The 15,589-nt window shown below is 45.3% G+C and overlaps 1 protein-coding gene across 1 annotated transcript in view; it reads right to left on the bottom strand.

Moving 5' to 3' along the window:
- Window positions 1–15,589, bottom strand: part of prdm5 (PR domain containing 5) — a 73,241-nt gene that overhangs the window by 19,488 nt on the left and 38,164 nt on the right. Inside the window, exon 13 of the mRNA XM_064989453.1 lies at window positions 13,448–13,541. Within this exon, the coding sequence (XP_064845525.1) occupies window positions 13,448–13,541 (94 nt within the window). The remainder of the gene's footprint in view (window positions 1–13,447; window positions 13,542–15,589) is intronic.

Here is a 15,589-nt window from a genome sequence, read left to right as displayed (position 1 = left end):
GAGAGCTCGGGCAGTAGTTCTCACCATTGTAGCAGCAATACAATGTGTTCGCTACAATCAAACGTACATGTTCAGTAACATTATGCTTCATCCACAGCTGACTGACACACAACCCCAACTCTTTGGCACCGCTCACATCAAACCAGACCAGCTCTCTCTAACACATGCCTGACATCCAGAATAGTCTGAAAAGGTCAGCTCAATCCTTTACAGGATACAAACATGGACCAGAAATAGCAATCATTTCAGGAATCATTTCCTTGAGCTGGTACGGTTCATATGAGAGGCGCTATCAACTTTCAGTTGAACACTACCGTAATTGGAAACCATCCACTTATTATCTAGATTGAGTGAGATGGTTTGTGGATTGTGTGAGGAGGCTGGGCTTTGTGTGGTGGAGATGGTAACTGATTTAGCATGTGCTGAAATGGGACACCATCTCCCTGTGACCCTGAGTCTTCCTGCCACCCACCCCCCCACTGTGCTCCTCACACCCCTTGTCTGCTAATCGATCCGTTTGGCACCTCTGACAGTGTGCCTGTGTGTGTGCTTGTGTGTGCGTGAGTGTCTGGTAAACAGATGGTCTTGCTCGTCGCATGCCTGCCACACAGCATTCGTGTTACGGAGAACGCTTTGTAGCTCCAGGCCCTGGTCTGAAAGACATTAGCGCTGTCCATCAGAAATTAATTCCTGGCTTCCTCCAGTCCAGCCAGACATTGGCCCTCCTCGGCCCCTCTCGCTCTCTGCATGCCGACAGGGGCCACTGTGGTAATGTGATATCGATCCATTTGAGCCGATAAGCGATTTGACTTTGATCAGCCCCAGAAATGCCCAACAACTTTACACTTGACCTTTCTATTATGACCTGGGCCTCCAAAGATTGATTTACTTCCCCAAACGGTTCTCTTAAAACTGGCCGATGTGAGACAACCTGTATCAGAGAACTTCACACCCTGCCCTCTATCTACCACACACCCAATAATGACCCACACTTTTGAAACAACCCTCACCACACACCTTGTTCAGTGGAAACTACCCCTCAGTCGGGGGGAGGAGAAGAGGAGGAGAGAAGGAGAGGGTTGTACTAGGCATGGGCGGTATCCAGATTTTCAAACCGTTATACCGTTCTTCTGCCACCCCGGGATTTACATTATTACCAGCATAGCACGCAAGGTAAAAGTAATAGCGAATTCTCATGGATGCTTTTAGCTAAATGCTAACGAGCGCAAACAAACAAATTGCAAAGACAGGAAAATCCAGCTCCTAACGTTAACTAGTAGCTGGTATAGCTACTAGCTAAGTGGTCCGTCAGTGTTCCCAGAGGTCTGCCAGATGTACATTTGGATTGCATCTGAATCCCGTTGTGCCCGGAGAGACTACTGCATACTTAACAACTGTGAAGACACTGGACTCCAGCAGAGTACATGTCCCTTAGAATTACCGATCGTCTTCAGTCCATTAGACACACCACTACTCAGTCTTTTCTGGCCGTTTTCGAGGGAAACTAAAGACATCTGCTTCACTGTCTTTATGATGACATGCAGTACAATATCTTTACACATATCATGCAGAGTGATGGGTCAAAGGTGGAATGACTCAACCGTTTTACTCAACTCATGTCTTACATGGAGGACACAGGGTTTTTAAACCAAACTGCCAATTTATCTCGTTTTCAATGACGCCTGTTTGAACAATAACCGCAAAGTTCACTGTTTTACTAGACGTAATATGAGCCAGTCATACATTAGGAGCCCTAAATGTTACATTTCCATAAACTGAATCAAAATATCACACAAAGAACTTCTCTGTTTAGAGACACTAAATAGTTGAACTGGGTGATTCTATAATAGTGACAATTTGTGAGCAACAAATTATGACATGTACTATGATGTCAGTGACACTCAGTGGGCACTGGGTTCTGTGAACACTTCCTTGGGCGTAAGCACCTTAGTCAACCACAGGACTGTCATACAACATCACTGCACACTGTAGAAAACTATCACACTGACCTATGATCTATTTATGGTCATTTGCATTTACACCAGTCTTATGCCAACATTAATCATCAAATAAGGGACGGACTCTCTGGAAGAGTCATACTCTCTGGAATAACCTGCTAATGAGAATATGAGGGAGTCCCCCTCTTTGCTTTAGTTTAGAATGAAATAAGTTATAATTTGAGTTCCAGACATGGAGTTTGATTGTGAGTGGCAGGGAAGGTTCCCTCCTCTCTAAGGTGAATGATGTTGCCACTCGCCAGGATGCCTTGACATCGTCGGCAGTACACTCTCTCGGGAGAAGTCCCACCCTGTCCGTCTGGCTGGTAGAAGGTGTGGGAATCAATCTGATAAATCCCATGAAACCACGTGTTAGCCAAACCACATCCAAAATGAATGTGATGGCCAAACACATAGACAATTTCACCATGACCAGCGAAAAATTGATGACCAGAGTGTTGAGTGACCGCTCACAGAAAATCGCTGTGAGGAAAAACCTTACAAAGCATCCTGTGTGATTAGTGTTTACCAGGTAAATAAGTGAAGCTGTGCTGTTCCTGTGTGGGGACAATGTAAAAACAAACAATACCAGGCGTTTAACTTTGTACCATCCAGAGAGACTGTCGACACACGGGCCTTTAACCTCAGCTGGAGGCTTCCTTTAAAAGAGATTATTGACAGGAAGAGGAGCCACGTTAAAGGTTTATTTACAGAACTAGCAGCCACATGGACAAAACCATACCTAGTGGAGTACTGAGACAACACTAGTCTTTCAGCACCTTGCTTTTTAACTGTACTTAACAAAGCCAACCAGACATCTAGCAATTTATTAGTCACTCCTCCATCTTCCTCCCTGCAGGGAAGTCAAACAACTAGAAGAGAGACTACCAGTGGAGGCTCCTCATGGGAGGAAGAGGAGGACCATCCTCCTCAGGGAATTTTAGAAAAATGTAAGATAGTTTTAGATAAAACTATACTTCGTATATTCACGTCACCAAATAATTGATTAAAACACACTGTTTTGCAAAGAAGGTCTACAGTAGCCTCAACAGCACTCTATAGGGTAGCACCATGGTGTAGCCGGAGTACAGCTAGTTTCCGTCCTGCTCAGGTTACATTGACTTCAATACAAAACCTAGGAAGCTTGTGGTTCTCACCTCCTTCCATAGACTTACACAGTAATTATGACAACTTCCAGAGGATGTCCTTCAACATGTGAGAACTCTTACAGCATGAACTGACATGTTGTCCACCCAATCAAATGATCAGAAAATTAATCTAGTATTGAAAGCATAAGCTACAGCTAGGTAGCACTGCAGGGCATAAAATGTGATGAGAAGTTGACTCAAAGAGAGACAATTTTTGAACAGTTTTGAGCAAATTCATTTCTTCAAAAATGAAGGAGAAGCGAGAGATGGAGAAAGCTAGCTGTATTTCATAGTTGTTGTTTTTTAACTTTCACATACTTAGCAAGGGAATGCAGCTAGCTTGTTAAGCCTACTCAAACACTTGGCTCAAACAGAGAGGGATGCTATGTTGGCTAGCTGGCTATCCAACACTGGAACTCTTCCAAGTCAAGGTAAGTGTTTGGTTTTATAGATGTATTGCCAACGGGGCCCGCCGGTGTAACTGCTAAATGCCTTTGTGACTGTACTGCATGATTGTAGCAGGTTTATTAATGCATTAGTTCTAGTAGCTATGTTGGCTATGACATAATATGGTGACAATGATGAAGGCTGTGTGTAGTGGTTAGCGGTTATGATATGAAGGTTTGGCTTGGAAAGGTTTTTTCGCCTGGTCTCAGACAACTGATGTATTGTGCACTGAATTCCACAAGTGAAGTGAAAAGTTGAGGAGAGTGCCTAGATGCAAGAAGAAATTCTACAACGATCATTCTGTATTGTATGCATGTGTCTGCTATGAAAGTGAACTGCATTTGCGTGAGATCAGGGGTGTATTCATTCCGACGATTCTGTATATATTATTTTCCTAAAAAGAAGCACACGGAACAAAAACGGGGATAAAAATACCTAAATTTGTCCAATAGACACTCTCGTTGTCAACTGTTGTGACTAATAATTACACCCTAGATCAGCTAGATGCAGGCAAGAGTGTGCACGGCAGTATTGAATGTGTCAATGTTTGTCACCTTGATTACTCAAATTTCTCTCGACCTGTGCACCTACGTAGTAAACTTTCATTCATAGGCTAGGTTGTAGCAACATTGTGATGGGTACAGGGAAAATTTGAGTATCATGTAGTAGCCTAAACCTATCGCTGTTACATTGAACTGGGTGAATGGAATATGAATGACAGTCATCCAATATGTTATAATAGAAATAAGGCCATGCTCATGAAAAAACACTTGCGTCCTCCCTCATCTTAAATGGCACCGACCGCCACTGGACTCTACCCCAATTAAAATACCCCCACCACTGATTCAGTTCATACAGAATCCTTTGTAAGCCCATACTAAGCATCCAATGTATATTCAATGTATTATGCTACACTAACTAACACTTCAAATTACTCTGGAAAGAACTGTATGCCCAACCAATTACTCATCAATGTGAGAGAACAAAATGAGCATTGTCAAGGTTTTTTATGGGAACTACTCACACTTTTCCTCAATCTTATTTTTCTTTACTCAAGAAACAATAAAAGCTTGGGCGAGTGAGTTCTGGGCTATAGAATGAGAGGACAGATTTACAGCCAGTCAGGGTCAAGGGTCATCCTGCTGGATGCTTTCTTTGGAGTGGCCTTTTCTCTCCTTCCTCCTTTCTTTCTTTGAGGTGTCCCCTCCGCTCCCACCCTTCCCCCTGCATTCCCCCATGGCCCGCTCTTTTGTTTAGATATAAATACAAACCAGACTCAGCCATGTCCCACACTGCCACACACACAAGCACATACAGTGCACTTGGAAAGTATTCATTTCCACATTTTGTTACGTTATAGCCTTATTCTAAAATTGATTAATTTGTTTTATAACCCTCATCAATCTACACACAATATCCCACAATGACAAAGCCAAAACTGTTTTTTTTTAAAGATTTTTTGCTAATCAAAAAAAACAAAACTGAAATACCTTATTTACATAAGTATTCAGACCTTTTGCTATGAGACTCGAAATTGACCTCAGGTGCATCCTGTTTCAATTGATCATCCCTGAGATGTTTCCACAACTTGACTGGTGTTCACCTATGGTAAATTCAATTGATTTGACATGATTTGGAAAGGCACACACCTGTCTATATAAAAACTAAACTGGCCGCTCAGCCAAACTGAGCAATCAGGGGAAAGGACCTTGGCCAGGGAGTTGACCAAGAACCTGATGATCACTGACAAAGTGCTAGAGTTCCTCTGTGGAGATGGGAGAACCTTCCAGAAGGACAACCATCTCTGCAGCACTCCACCAATCAGGCCTTTATGGTACAGTGGCCAGACGGAAGCCACTCCTCAATAAAAGGCACATGAAAGGCACCTAAAGTCTCTCAGAACATGAGAAACAAGATTCTCTGGTCTGATGAAACCAAGATTGAACTCTTTGGCCTAAATGCCAAGCGTCACGTCTGTAGAAAACCTGGCACCATCCCTATGGTGAAGCATGGTGGAGGCAGCATCATGCTGTGGGGATTTATTTCAGCAGCAGCGACTGGGAGACTAGTCAGGATCGAGAGAAAGATGAATAGAGCAAAGTACAGAGAGGTCCTTGAACTGCTCCAGAGCGCTCAGGACCTCAGACTGGGGTGAAGGTTCACCTTCTATCAGGACAATGACCTTAAGCACACAGCCAAGACAATGCAGGAGTGGCTTCGGGACAAGTCTCTGAATGTCCTTGAGTGGCCCAGCCAGAACCCGGACTTGAACCCGATCGAACATTTCTGGAGAGACCTGAAAATAGCTGTGCAGCAACTCTCCCCATCCAACCTGACAGAGCTTGAGAGGATGGGAAGAATGGGAGACACTCCCCTAATACAGGTGTGTCAAGCTTGTAGCATCATACCCAAGAAGACTCGAGGCTGTAATCGCTGCCAAAGGTGCTTCAACAAAGTACTCAGTCTGAATACTTATGTAAATGTGACATTTCCGTTTTTTATTTCTAAAAAAACGTTTTTACTTTGTCATTATGAGGTATTGTGTGTAGATTGATGAGGAAAAGGTCAAGGAGTCTGAATACTTTCTCGAAATCAAATCAAATCAAATTTTATTTGTCACATACACATGGTTAGCAGATGTTAATGCGAGTGTAGCGAAATGCTTGTGCTTCTAGTTCCGACAATGCAGTAATAACCAACAAGTAATCTAACTAACAATTCTTAAACTACTGTCTTATACACAGTGTAAGGGGATAAAGAATATGTACATAAGGATATATGAATGAGTGATGGTACAGAGCAGCATAGGCAAGATACAGTAGATGGTATCGATCTGTTTTTCAGTCTCTCGGTCCCAGCTTTGATGCACCTGTACTGACCTCGCCTTCTGGATGATAGCGGGATGAACAGGCAGTGGCTCGGGTGGTTGATGTCCTTGATGATCTTTATGGCCTTCCTGTAACATCGGGTGGTGTAGGTGTCCTGGAGGGCAGGTAGTTTGCCCCCGGTGATGCGTTGTGCAGACCTCACTACCCTCTGGAGAGCCTTACGGTTGAGGGCGGAGCAGTTGCCGTACCAGGCGGTGATACAGCCCGCCAGGATGCTCTCGATTGTGCATCTGTAGAAGTTTGTGAGTGCTTTTGGTGACAAGCCGAATTTCTTCAGCCTCCTGAGGTTGAAGAGGCGCTGCTGCGCCTTCTTCACGATGCTGTCTGTGTGAGTGGACCAATTCAGTTTGTCTGTGATGTGTATGCCGAGGAACTTAAAACTTGCTACTCTCTCCACTACTGTTCCATCGATGTGGATAGGGGGTGTTCCCTCTGCTGTTTCCTGAAGTCCACAATCATCTCCTTAGTTTTGTTGACGTTGAGTGTGAGGTTATTTTCCTGACACCACACTCCGAGGGCCCTCACCTCCTCCCTGTAGGCCGTCTCGTCGTTGTTGGTAATCAAGCCTACCACTGTTGTGTCGTCCGCAAACTTGATGATTGAGTTGGAGGCGTGCGTGGCCACGCAGTCGTGGGTGAACAGGGAGTACAGGAGAGGGCTCAGAACGCACCCTTGTGGGGCCCCAGTGTTGAGGATCAGCGGGGAGGAGATGTTGTTACCTACCCTCACCACCTGGGGGCGGTCCATCAGGAAGTCCAGTACCCAGTTGCACAGGGCGGGGTCGAGACCCAGGGTCTCGAGGTTGATGATGAGCTTGGAGGGTACTATGGTGTTGAATGCCGAGCTGTAGTCGATGAACAGCATTCTCACATAGTTATTCCTCTTGTCCAGATGGGTTAGGGCAGTGTGCAGTGTGGTTGAGATTGCATCGTCTGTGGACCTATTTGAGCGGTAAGCAAATTGGAGTGGGTCTAGGGTGTCAGGTAGGGTGGAGGTGATATGGTCCTTGACTAGTCTCTCAAAGCACTTCATGATGACGGAAGTGAGTGCTACGGGGCGGTAGTCGTTTAGCTCAGATACCTTAGCTTTCTTGGGAACAGGAACGATGGTGGCCCTCTTGAAGCATGTGGGAACAGCAGACTGGTATAGGGATTCATTGAATATGTCCGTAAACACACCAGCCAGCTGGTCTGCGCATGCTCTGAGGGCGCGGCTGGGGATGCCGTCTGGGCCTGCAGCCTTGCGAGGGTTAACACGTTTAAATGTTTTACTCACCTCGGCTGCAGTGAAGGAGAGACCGCATTTTTCCGTTGCAGGCAGTGTCAGTGGCACTGTATTGTCCTCAAAGCGGGCAAAAAAGTTATTTAGTCTGCCTGGGAGCAAGACATCCTGGTCCGTGACTGGGCTGGATTTCTTCCTGTAGTCCGTGATTGACTGTAGACCCTGCCACATGCCTCTTGTGTCTGAGCCGTTGAATTGGGATTCTACTTTGTCTCTGTACTGACGCTTAGCTTGTTTGATAGCCTTACGGAGGGAATAGCTGCATTGTTTGTATTCAGTCATGTTACCAGACACCTTGCCCTGATTGAAAGCAGTGGTTCGCGCTTTCAGTTTCACGCGAATGCTGCCATCAATCCAAGGTTTCTGGTTAGGGAATGTTTTAATCGTTGCTATGGGAACGACATCTTCAACGCACGTTCTAATGAACTCGCACACCGAATCAGCGTATTCCTCAATGTTGTTATTTGACGCAATACGAAACATGTCCCAGTCCACGTGATGGAAGCAGTCTTGGAGTGTGGAGTCAGCTTGGTCGGACCAGCGTTGGACAGACCTCAGCGTGGGAGCTTCTTTTTTTAGCTTTTGTCTGTAGGCAGGTATCAGCAAAATGGAGTCGTGGTCAGCTTTTCCGAAAGGGGGGCGGGGCAGGGCCTTATATGCGTCGTGATCCAAGGTTTTTCCGCCCCTGGTTGCGCAATCGATATGCTGATAAAATTTAGGGAGTCTTGTTTTCAGATTAGCCTTGTTAAAATCCCCAACAACGATGAATGCAGCCTCCGGATAAATGGTTTCCAGTTTGCAAAGAGTTAAATAAAGTTCGTTCAGAGCCATCGATGTGTCTGCTTGGGTGGGGGGGGGGGATATATATGGCTGTGATTATAATCGAAGAGAATTCTCTTGGTAGATAATGCGGTCTACATTTGATTGTGAGGAATTCTAAATCAGGTGAACAGAAGGATTTGAGTTCCTGTATGTTTCTTTCATCGCACCATGCCTCGTTAGCCATAAGGCATACACCCCCCACCCCTCTTCTTACCAGAAAGGTGTTTGTTTCTGTCGGCGCGATGCGTGGAGAAACCCGTTGGCTGCACCGCTTCGGATAGCGTCTCTCCAGTGAGCCATGTTTCCGTGAAGCACAGAACGTTACAGTCTCTGATGTCCCTCTGGAATGCTACCCTTGCTCGGATTTCATCAACCTTGTTGTCAAGAGACTGGACATTGGCAAGAAGAATGCTAGGAAGTGGGGCACGATGTGCCCGTCTCCGTAGTCTGACCAGAAGACCGCCACGTTTCCCTCTTTTTCAGAGTCGTTTTTGGGTCGCTGCATGCGATCCATTCCGTTGTCCTGTTTGTAAGGCAGAACACAGGATCCGCGTCGCAAAAAACATATTCTTGGTCGTACTGATGGTGAGTTGACGCTGATCTTATATACAGTAGTTCTTCTCGGCTGTATGTAATGAAACCTAAGATGACCTGGGGTACTAATGTAAGAAATAACACGTAAAAAAACAAAAAACTGCATAGTTTCCTAGGAACGCGAAGCGAGGCGGCCATCTCTGTCGGCGCCGGAAGTAACACTGTACATATGTATGCACTTTTGCAGACACCCCCTTCACACTCTTTATTTTATGCTTTTGGAAACTAGAGGTTGAGTTGATCTGAGCTGGCAATAAAATGGTGTTAGACTAAGTCATTAACAAAATAGGTATGAATAGGTATTAGAAATCTGCTCCTTTTATTCTTTGTCCCCAAAGCTCTACCAGTTTTGATAGCCTTTAGCCGTACCCTCATCCTACTCCTCCTCTGTTCCTCGGGTGATGTGGAGGTAAACCCAGGACCTGCGTGTCCCCAGGCACCCTCATTTGTTGACTTCTGTGATCGAAAAAGACGTAGTTTCATGCATGTCAACATCAGAAGCCTCCTCCCTAAGTTTGTTTTACTCACTGCTTAAGCACACTCCGCCAACCCTGATGTCCTTGCTGTGTCTGAATCATGGCTTAGGAAGGCCACCAACAATTCTGAGATTTCCATCCCCAACTACAACATTTTCCATCAAGATAGAACTGCCAAAGGGGGAGGAGTTGCAATCTACTGCAGAGATAGCATGCAAAGTTCTGTAATACTTTCCAGGTCTATACCCAAACAGTTTGAACTTCTAATTTTAAAAATTAACCTCTCCAGAAATAAGTCTCTCACTGTTGCCGCCTGCTATCGACCCCGCTCCGCTCCCAGCTGTGCCCTGGGCACCATTTGTGAATTGATCGCCCCCCCCCCATCTAGCTTCAGAGTTTGTTCTGTTAGGTGACCTAAACTGGGATATGCTTAACACCCCGGCAGTCCTACAATCTAAGCTAGATGCCCTCAATCTCACACAAATCATTAAGCAACCCACCAGGTACAACCCTAAATCCGTAAACATGGGCACCCTCATAGACATTATCCTGACCAACTTGCCCTCCAAATACACCTCCACTGTTTTCAATCAGGATCTCAGCGATCACTGCCTCATTGCCTGTATCCGCTATGGGTCCACGGTCAAACGACCACCCCTCATCACTGTCAAAACCTCCCTAAAACACTTTTGCGAGTAGGCCTTTCTAATCGACTTGGCCCGGGTATTGTGGAAGGATATTGACCTTATCCCGTAGTTGAGGATTCCTGGTCATTCTTTAAAAGTAATTTCCTCACCATCTTAGATAAGTATGCCCCTTTCAAAAATTGCAGAACTAAGAACAGATATAGCCCTTGGTTCACTCCAGACCTGACTGCCCTTGACCAGCACAAAAACATCCTGTGGCAAACTGCAATAGCATCGAATAGTCCCCACGATATGCAACTGTTCAGGGAAGTCAGGAACCAATACACGCAGTCAGTGTCAAAAGCAAAGGCTAGCTTTTTCAAGCAGAAACTTGCATCCTGTCCAAGTCCATGGAAAACAAGAGCACTCCTCCCAGCTGCCCACTGCACTGAGGCGAGGTAACACGGTCACCACTGATAAATCCATGATAATCAAACATTTCAATAAGCATTTCTCAACGGCTGGCCATGCCTTCCTCCTGGCTACTCCACCCCCACCCCGCCGCAGCTACTCAACTAAGCCTCCCCAGTTTCTCCTTCACCCAAATCCAGACAGCAGATGTTCTGAAAGAGCTGCAAAACCTGGACCCGTATAAATCAGCTGGGCTTGACAATCTGGACCCTCTCTTTCTAAAACTATCGGCTGCCATTGTTTAAACCCCTATTACCAGCCTGTTCAACCTCTCTTTTGTCTCGTCCGAGATCCCTAAAGTTCGGAAAGCTGCCGCGGTCATCCCCCTCTTCAAAGGGGGTGACACCCTAGACCCAAACTGTTACAGACCTATATCCATCCTGCCCTGCATATCTAAAGTCTTTGAAAGGCAAGTTAATAAACAGAACACTGACCATTTCAAATCCCACTGTACCTTCTCCTCTGTGCAATCTGGTTTCCGAGCCGGTCACGGGTGCACCTCAGCCACGCTCAAGATACTAAACGATATCATAACCACCATCGATAAAAGACAGTACTGTGCAGCAGTCTTCATCAACCTGGCCAAGGCTGTCAATCACCGTATTCTTATCGGCAGACTCAATAGCCTTGGTTTTTCTAATGACTGCCGCGCCTGGTTCACCAACTACTTTGCAGACAGAGTTCAGTGTGTCTAATCGGAGGGCATGATTGTCCGGACCTCTGGCAGTCTCTATGGGGCAACCACAGGGTTCAATTCTCAGGCAGACTCTTTTCTCTGTATATATCAATGATGTTGCTGCGGGCAATTCCCTGATCCACCTCTACGCAGGCGACACCATTCTGTATACTTCTGGCCCTTCCTTGGACACTGTGCTAACTAACCTCCAAACGAGCTTCACTGCCATACAACACACCTTCCATGGCCTCCAACTGTTCTTAAACACTAGTAAAACTAAATGCATGCTTTTCAACCGTTCGCTGCCCGCACCCGCCTGCCCGACTTGCATCACCACCCTGGACGGTTCCGACCGAGAATATGTGGACAACTATAAATACCTAGGTGTCTGGCTAGACTGTAAACTCTCCTTCCAGACTCATATTAAACATCTCCAATCCAAAATCAAATCTAGAAATCGGCTTTCTATTTCGCAAAACAAAGCCTCCTTCACTCACGCCGCCAAACTTACCCTAGTAAAACTGACTATCCTACCGATCCTCGACTTCGGCAATGTCATCTACAAAATAGCTTCCAATACTCTACTCAGCAAACTGGATGCAGTCTATCACAGTGCCATCCGTTTTGTTACCAAATCACCTTATATCACTCACCACTGCGACCTGTATGCTCTCGTTGGCTGGCCCTCACTCCATATTCGTCACCAGACCCACCTGCCCCAGGTCATCTATAAGTCTATGCTAGGTAAAGCTCCACCTTATCTCAGTTCACTGGTCACGATAACAACACCCACCCATAGCACACGTTCCAGCAGGTATATCTCACTGATCATCCCCAAAGCCAACACCTCATTTGGCTGCCTTTCCTTCCAGTTCTCTGCTGCCAGTGACAGGAATGAATTGCAAAAATCGCTGAAGTTGGAGACTTATTTCCCTCACCAACTTTAAACATCAACTATCTGAGCAGCTAACCGATCGCTGCACCTGTACATAGTCCATCTGTAAATAGCCCACCCAATCTACCTACCTCATCCCCATACTGTTTTTATTTTATTTACTTTTCTGCTCTTTTGCACACCAGTATCTCTTCTTGCAGAGAAAGAGTATCTCTCTTTCTCTTTATCTTGGCCAGGTTGCAGTTGCAAATGAGAACTTGTTCTCAACTAGCCTACCTGGTTAAATAAAGGTGGAATAAAAAATAAAAAGATTAGGCTAATAAATATATGAGCAAGCTCATTAAAACTGTCAAAAGGCATTTCGATTGCTTAATCATAGTCTAGAGCCCTGATTAGGGAGCTATGATTGGAAGATGAGACATAGTTAATTAAATGGGATGGTGGTCAGTGATAGCAGTGATGGTTGTGATAGTGATAGATGCCCTAGTGAGGATGTGATAGCACTGATTGTGTGCTTTGGATCTCAATGGCAGAAAAGCCTGGGGAAAATCGTTAGTACTAAAGCTGCAAACACATTCCCGAGATGAAGGGAATTGGGAAAGAAAACAACCATTGTTTGTTGGGAGCTACTTAGTTTGAGATGATTTCAGCTGATGTATCTGTGGCATGAAAACAAGATGAGTGGACTGGAGTGAGGATTCAATCTCAAATACATGGAGGGCAAGAGGAGGATAGGGAGAGAGCAGGAAAGATAGGTAGGGGAGAGTCTCTAAGTGGGAGAAAGACAAGAGCCAAACAGACAAGTAGATGTAGAGAAACAGAAAGAAAAGGAGGGAGGGAGAAGGGGGTAGATGGAGTGTGTGTAACTGTGCCAGGTCTCTGCGCTAGTCTGTTGGTAAGGAAACAGACTGGAATGTGTGGCTCTCCAGTTAAAGGCAATTTAATGAACATCCACTTTGGGATAATGTTACCACTGGGATCTAGGGGAGCAGACTGGCCTTGTGTGGATCTGGTAGACTGGATTGGTGTTTATCTTACACCGTTTTATGTGACGTTCAATGACAGTTGATGAATTTAACTAAACAATGATGATAATATATTGTCTTATTATGGCAGGGCCACTGACCTGTATGGCTGCGGATGTGGACCCTCAAAGTGCCGTTGCTGGCGAACTTCTGTCCGCAGTATGGGCAGATCTTCTCCTTTTCCCCTGTGTGCGTCTGGTACGGCAAAGATCAGAAAACATATTGTCGGTATTTAGGAAAGACAATTGTAACATTCAGTGGTACATCTTTCCCTCGTTACAAAGCACATGATGATCACTGTTAGAGCATACCAACCACTTGGATACTATTAGCTCTGCTAAAACTCTTGGATACTAAACAGAGAAACTTTGAAAGGTTCCATTCCAGTTAAATGCCCTATGGTTATATGCCATTTACAACGTCTTTTTAAATAAAGTGTTGGATAAGCTGTCAAAGTTGTTTAATATATATTGTCACTCAAAAGCTACAAAGCCTCAAAGCCGACCCCCTTTCAGGGTGTATTCAAGGGTGGTCTTCTGACAAATATTTGATGTCAGTCATTTAACCAGAGATCTGTTCAGCACTGGGAGTGCCCACTGAGAGACCAGACCTCCCTGGTGCTAGACAGGAATCTGCATGGCACAGAAAGAGCTAGACACTGTTACTAAACACTGGTGTTCATATGAACTGTACAGCTCTCCAATTGTAACTCTACAGGCTCTGAATTCTACAGCTCGCCAATGGAAACTCTACAGGCTCTGAACTCCACAGCTCTCTAGTGAGAACTCTGTGAGCTCTGAACTCTACAGTTCTCCAGTGGGAACTCTCCAGCTCTCCAATTGGAACTCTACAGGCTGACATTAGGGTGGTTTCAGTCTCTCTGCGGAAAGCTGGATTAAAGAATCCAAACGATTCAGCAGGCCTATCATTAGAGTCAAAGAGCCAGGAGGTTGAGGGTGAGGAGCAGGGTGGAGACCAGAGGGATCTGCTCTGCCTGCATTCCTCTTCCCCTGCTCGACCTGCCCTCTCCCTCCTCCTGTCCTCGCTTCGAAAAACACACTCAGGTCAGTCTTTTCTCTGAGGTCCATATTGACGGGCACTGTATGTATACCCTGCAGAAAATGTGTGCAAAAAGAGGAGCGTGCTGCACCCCTCAGCAAGGCTAAATGTCTCTCACCCTCCCTCTCTCTCTCCTCCTTCATTCTCCTTGACTTCCTCTCTCTCATTATTTCTTTCTTTCTCTTTCTTCCTGCTGAAAGGTAAGTATGATGTGAATTCTGCTGCTGGCCTGATATAAATTCCCCAGAATAAACACAACTATTAGAAGCTCAAATTCTGTGTGACAGTTTAAACAGCAGTACAACAATACAGACAGGAATACCACTTTTCCTTTCCACCATCCTCTTCTCTCCATCCTCCCCACACTATCGGCCTTCGGTTACATAAACCCTTTCCTTCACTCTCCCTCTCTGAGACACACAAACACGGACAGATGTCTCCCAGATGCCTCAATGTACAGTTGTTTGGTTTGTTGTTTGCATTCTTACTTCATAAAAGACTTCATATTTTTCACTGGGGAACATTATGTTCCAAAACAGACCTTGGGAAAGTATTGGGGTTATACATAAACATTACACCATCCTTTTAATATGAATAGTACGGATGTGACATTAATAACTTGGCTAACACCTCCATAATTTTTTCACACACAAAACATAAACACAAACAAATGCAGTGCAGAATAAACAATGTACAGGTACAGTACAGGTAGTGCACACACACCGCACAAATGCTCCATGTACACACATCTCTGCCTTTAAGAATGATTACGGCAATTTAAGGGTATTCTGAGAGGAAGACTAAACTAGGGCTGCCAGAGAAACACATCATTACTGTTCATTTTCAGATCAACCTGGCAGCTGAGAGGACACGCAGACAGCACACTGACAAAAGCACCTGGAGGAAAACAAACACAGATGACAGGAACAAGACGATCCATAGTCTCTTGCCATGAGTGGAATAGGAAATGGAGGATAAAGACTGTCCTCTGTATAGTATACTACAGCACACAGAGCACTATGTACTCCATGTTTTCCCCAGATCCCCAGTCCGAGTTCTGGGTTGTGTCCCAGATGGCACCATTTTCCATATTTAGTGCACTACTTTTAACCAGAGGTTTAGGCTCTTTTGACCAGGGCCCTGGGTCAAAAGTAGTGCACTACAAAGGAAATAGGACCCGACCC

Source organism: Oncorhynchus masou, chromosome 15 (genome assembly GCF_036934945.1).
Source record: "Oncorhynchus masou masou isolate Uvic2021 chromosome 15, UVic_Omas_1.1, whole genome shotgun sequence".
Lineage (NCBI taxonomy): Eukaryota > Metazoa > Chordata > Actinopteri > Salmoniformes > Salmonidae > Oncorhynchus > Oncorhynchus masou.
Note: the sequence above shows the minus strand (reverse complement) of the source record. Positions and strands in the feature narration are given on the sequence as shown.